Source organism: Arachis ipaensis, chromosome B10 (genome assembly GCF_059453495.1).
Source record: "Arachis ipaensis isolate K30076 ecotype BB chromosome B10, ASM5945349v1, whole genome shotgun sequence".
NCBI classification, from domain to species: Eukaryota; Viridiplantae; Streptophyta; class Magnoliopsida; order Fabales; family Fabaceae; genus Arachis; species Arachis ipaensis.
In genome coordinates this window covers 17,270,465-17,276,307 of record NC_142435.1, presented here as the reverse complement: position 1 = coordinate 17,276,307, position 5,843 = coordinate 17,270,465, and the positions used below count along the sequence as shown (strand labels likewise).

Sequence of the window (5,843 nt, the reverse complement as noted above, 5' to 3'; positions counted from 1 at the left end):
AAGTAGATGTTCATTTAATTTGGATTGGATTTAAGTAAATACAATGAAATTTGTTGGATATTCATCTTACTAAGTATGTGGATAGTTATTTTTATTTTAAATTAACGGCTTGTGGAGAAAAAGTTCGACAATATTGAGACTGGTGGGTGAGGGAGGGACTGACGGCGCAATGAGGATTTGGGGAGGGATATGCGGCAGTAAAAAGATTATAATGAACTTTTTTTATTTTCACTTTTGGACCGAAAATACAGTTCATTATTCACGTTGTTCATAATTTTCGTTGTTTATCTAATAGAGTTGTTTTAAAATACCGATGCAAGCTGGCACAGATGGATGAGGGTCTAGGAAATGGATCCTCTCCAGTTTTTTCAACACTTGACAAAATACAGTGCAATTTTTCACCTTTGATTTTAATAGTGGGACCAGAAATAAATAAGAGAGAGAATGTGGTGAATGATTAGATTAAACACTGCACACCATCCAGTTTTTTATTCACTGGAGAGGATCCACTCCCTGAGGGTCTATGTCTTTTAACCATCTCTCCCAGGTTCGATACTTGCTGAAAGAGGATGGAAATAGAGCTTGCTTGCTTAGAGGGTCGCCCACTTTATGCCTCTGTAGTATCCGAAAAATTAGTCATTGGTCTTTGGGCCTAATAGGGTTTATAGAATAAATGACCCACGCAAAATGTCCTCCATGTGACAAAAATACCCTACATGGCATACAAGTTTAGTTTCGATTTAATGTGGATACATATGTCAACGTTTTCATCTTTTATGGGTACAAATTGTCATTTATTCTTATTTTAAAATTGAAACCTCTTGTGAAGCAGAAAGAAAAGGATGAAATGGAAGTTTTTCTTTTATCAGCAGTTGACTTGACCTTCCTGGGTTTCTTCTAACTGCACCCTTCTTTCTCTCTCACAAATCCTTTTCTTTCTTTTTTATTCCCCCTCAAATTCTAGTTGAAGAGCTCATGAATCCGGAGGTATATAATTAACACGAACTTTCGTCAAAATATCTAATACGACGAGTATACATTTGAAATTAAAAAAAAAAAATGAATGCTGGTATAATTGGTCGTTTTCCTTTGAACAAGTCATAATCACTTCAAATATAAGGCCTACAGTTTACAATTTGGCTTTGGTGTTGTTTTTCCCTTCTCCAAATTTTAGGGCTTTGCAAAACAATTTCGCAATTTGGAAAACCTATTGATTGCTCAGTCAGTTCTACTACTAGTCAAAGTCGTGAGATTTTATCCTTATTATCATTCTAGATTTGGTTCCTACGTTTATATAATCAATGATTCATAATAATGATAATAATTTCATGCATGTTTGTGATTTTGATTTCTTTAAAAAAAAATTGCAGCTGGAGATTTTGACAGCATTGTTTGCAATTTTGTGCTTCTTGGGGTTTATTCTGAAGGAGACAGTCATGGGAGGGAAGAGTTCAAGAGAGTGTGTTGGTGGTGATCGGAGACATGTTTCCTCATCATGTGGTGGTGGTGGTGGTTCTTCATCTTCATGGGATAACTATGGAGGGTACCCTAATCAGAGTCCATATCAAACACCTCAACACCACCATGCATCAGCTCCATATTATGACTATGCTTCTTCACAACCAAAGAGAAAGCTTGATAGGAGATATTCAAGGATTAATGATGATTACCGTTCACATGATGAGGTAACTTTTTTGTTTACTTAGAGTAAATTCGCAATTTCAACCTCAAATGAAAAATAATAATAATTGTTAGTGTTTTCTGACGGGTTAAACTCATGGTTAATACTGGTTTTAGATCATTGCATGGACAGTGTTCTTGTGATTTGATTGCTTCTGAGCAATTATTTGAATCAACCTGGATTTTGATTGTCATTATCATTTGACCTGTTGTTGTTTTATTACAACGTGGCCTAAGAAACTGTTTCTGTAATTTGACTTATGAAATTGAAGTTTGTTCCATGATAGTGTGAATGCTATCCATATATTTTTCTGGTCTAACAACAAAAATGGAAAAATATAACTAAGAAAAAGAAAGGAAACCAATTTATTTATTTCAATCCAATTGAAAAAAAAGGAGATGTGAACTTTTCTCTCTGAAACTAGAGTGACAGTGGGAATATATATATATTTTTAGTTCCATATAATTATTAACTTATTATTGGAACGATGAAATATCTCTTACTATATCCCAGTTTTTTCTATATTTTCATGGCGAAGTGCATTAGAATTATTACAATATTACAGTGAGTAAATAATTTACTGGGGCAAATCCCCTGTTTCTAGTAAACTAGTCCATGTGTTCTGTAATGTTAGATTCAGTTACGTGGATGAAGCCGGCTTGTTGAATTGACTTTACTTTCTTTTTCTTCTTTCCCGGGAGTGTGATTGAGCGGAAGAGGATCATCCTCTCTAAATAAAGTATCGAGAGTTCGATCCTCACCTTGGACATGAAAAAATGTTAAAACTCTGCACCAGTTGTTTCATGCATGCATCAAGGTGCCTACAAGCTAGCAAAGGATTAATCACCTTGTTTGATGGTGAATATCCTAGTTGTGAACCAAAGAAAATGACCCCAGCTAATTGTGCAATTAATCCTATTAAAAAAAATTCTACATTGATTAGGTTGCTATTCTTAACGTCAAAAGATATCTGCAGTTAAACAATATTTTTGTTTATGTAAGTAGTCTATTCTATTTTTCGATAAAAAATTTGTGACTTTTTTACAACGCTGGAGATAGAATAAAATAGACATTAATTTGTCAGATGATAACCTAATTGAACACAGGTTACTGCTGCTCTTGCAAATGCTGGCCTGGAATCTTCTAATCTCATTGTTGGCATTGATTTCACAAAGAGCAATGAGTGGACAGGTTCTAATACTTAACTCATATTTGATGATTAAGTTTTTGTTTTTTAATTTTTATTTTTTCCCCTAATTTTTGTTGATTTTAATGCTAGCTAACTATTTAATTCCCTTCAAAAATCAGGGAAGCGGTCATTCAATCGAAAATGTTTGCATCATATTGGAAATGGTTATAACCCCTATGAACAAGCTATCTCGATTATCGGGAAAACTTTATCCGTTTTCGACGAAGATAACTTGATTCCTTGTTATGGATTTGGAGATGGTAATGCCAAATGTTAATCTAATGGTTTTCCAATGAAGTTCATGTTTTCAGATTGCAAGCCTGATAATGTTTGATTTTTATCTTTTTTATTTAATTTTTTTGGGTCAGCATCGACGCATGATCAAGATGTATTTAGTTTCCATTCGGACGAGAGGTTCTGCAATGGATTTGAGGAAGTTTTGGCACGATACAGACAAATTGTTCCGCGCCTCAAACTTGCAGGTTTAGCTTCCACCAATAATCTTAATATGAACTTTTGTATGAGGTTCATTATAACTCATTGGACACATGTGGCAGGACCTACTTCATTTGCCCCAATTATCGAGATGGCGATAACTATTGTTGAGCAAAGTGGTGGCCAGTATCATGTCTTGCTGATAATTGCAGATGGACAGGTTAATCTTCAATTCATATTTCATACTATTGAGTAGTTACAATTTTAAGTACTTTGAATTTGCATCAGTGACAAAATATGACAAGATTGCAAACGTCAACTATGATTGATATTGATTTACAAGGCTTCTCTAAATGATTTGATTGTCTTGTAGATATTTCTTGTTTTTGCACGTTCTCAAAACACTAGCCTATTGTGACAGGTGACCAGAAGTATTGACACCAAGCATGGACACTTGAGTCCACAAGAACAGAAGACAATAGATGCCATTGTAAAAGCCAGGTAAGTTTATTTATTTTATTTAGTTTTTAAAATAAATAAATATATAAATAAATTTAGTTCTTTCTCCTGTTGAGTACTGCTGATTGATAAGGTGGGTCCTAGTCCTAGTATGGGTCCGACAAAAGTATGTAACCAAAGGTGAAAATTCACACTTGACATAGAGAAATGGACATGAATAATTAGAAGAATATCATAAATATAGTATTGGGTGTCATGGGAGTAGCTGAGGTGTCTTAGGAGTAGAAGGTTTGCCAAAAACTAAAATAATGTAAACATTTTGAATGAATAAAACGGAGGAAAAAAATGTTATTCCGCCAGTAAAGCTTTGATTAATGTTAACTCAAGGAGGTTCCTTTCCCCGAAGAAAGAATATATCACTAAATTATGCTATCAATTTTCCAATTTAGAGGATCTGTTCCACTATTTTGCAATCTTTAATTCATTTTGAAATTGGCAGTGAGTATCCACTCTCAATAGTTTTGGTCGGAGTTGGAGATGGACCTTGGGATATGATGAGGGAATTTGATGATAACATCCCTACTAGATCATTCGACAATTTTCAGGTTTGGTGTAATAATTCATTCAGTTATCTTGACTTGCCATATCTTGCAGTAATACTGAATTATGATATTCTAACTTGTGGAGCCTGAATGCAGTTTGTGAATTTTACCGAAATAATGTCGAGGAGTGCGGATCCGGCCAAAAGAGAGGCAGACTTTGCTCTGGCAGCTTTGATGGAGATACCTTCTCAATATAAGGCAACCCTGGAACTTGGCATCTTAGGGTAAATGCAATATATGAAAACATGGTATTTATATATTTTGTTTTAATGGTGTGATACCTGACTTTGAAATCCCTATATCTACATTTGCAAAAATAGTTCAAGGAGGGGACATTCACCAGACAGGGTTCCTCTACCCCCACCTCTTTATGAAAGGAATCCATCTAGCCTTAGCACGAGATCTTATCGGCCGGACAGTTTTCAGCAGAATACGCCTATGCATACTGGCTATGATAATAGAGTTAACGCAGAACAATCTTCAAGTCCTCTATATGATAACAAGGTACTAAGATCATGTTTTTCAAACGTGCCATACAGCTTAGCTCCTCACTTTATGTCATCATTTGATTCATGATTATTTGCTCACTTTGCATAGTAGATTTTACACATGACATGGTTAATTGTAGGTTTGTCCAATTTGTCTCACCAATGCAAAGGATATGGCTTTTGGTTGCGGGCATCAGGTAACCAACTTAATATAATAGCCTTATCTCCAGTTGTAACATTATACCTCCCCTGAAATATTTTAAGTTATATAACGCTCTGTACCCTGAAATATTTTTATCAGGTAACCAACTTTTTTCAGCCAACATTAGTCAATTTTTCTTTTTAAATTTTGTTTATTTTAAATTCTAGATCCTAATCTCCCATATAAGTTATTAACATAAAGATGTCAGTGTAGGCATGACAAAATCAAGGGGTGCATTGTGTAATATCAATTAATTCCAAAGGAGGTCAATGTGATTTACCTTTAAAATTATATATTGCCAAATAATCTTGAATCTAAGACTCTACAGAAAGTACCAACATATATTAATACATTTTTCTTTCCTCTTCTCCTGCATTTGCTCTCATCACAGACTTGTTGCGAATGCGGTGTAAACCTCGAATTCTGCCCCATTTGCCGGAGCACAATCCAAACCAGGATAAGGCTTTACTAGTTATTTACGATGCAGAATTGGTTTTACTTGCTAATTTGTTCTGCTGCATGATAAAAGTTGGTCATAAAAAGGAACTCAGAAACCAAGTGTTGTTTTGAAACAGTAAACCATAAAATTATAGATTCATGGATGGGTTCCTTCTTGTTTTGAGAGAGGGAGATGTAAAGAATTGTTGTGAATGTTGATGGGTAGGTTACTTCTTGTACATAAAATACCGTATTTGCAATTTTGAGCCAAAAAACTGTAAAGGATGGACCTTACCCCACTTGTCTATAATAAACAAAGAGAAATAATGTTGTACCACTTCTTTTTATA

General features: G+C 34.6%; 1 protein-coding gene across 8 annotated transcripts; it reads left to right on the top strand.

Annotated features, from left to right (window-relative positions):
- The first annotated feature begins 803 nt into the window (after window positions 1-803).
- LOC107622750 (E3 ubiquitin-protein ligase RGLG5) lies at window positions 804-5,843 on the top strand. Of its 8 annotated transcripts, none has more exons than XM_016324767.3 (12): window positions 804-987; window positions 1,371-1,685; window positions 2,788-2,872; window positions 2,990-3,130; window positions 3,239-3,352; window positions 3,428-3,525; window positions 3,727-3,806; window positions 4,264-4,369; window positions 4,463-4,590; window positions 4,687-4,870; window positions 4,995-5,051; window positions 5,448-5,843. In XM_016324767.3, exons 1-12 carry the CDS (start codon window positions 976-978, stop codon window positions 5,526-5,528), a joined length of 1,401 nt encoding a protein of 466 aa, XP_016180253.1. In that variant the 5' UTR covers window positions 804-975; the 3' UTR covers window positions 5,529-5,843. The 8 variants fall into 8 exon arrangements, with proteins under 8 accessions (XP_016180253.1, XP_088362600.1, XP_088362601.1 ...); XM_088506474.1 differs by adding an exon at window positions 5,265-5,321 and having other exon boundaries at window positions 836-987; window positions 3,239-3,525; window positions 5,448-5,585; XM_088506475.1 differs by adding an exon at window positions 5,270-5,321 and having other exon boundaries at window positions 836-987; window positions 3,239-3,525; window positions 5,448-5,527.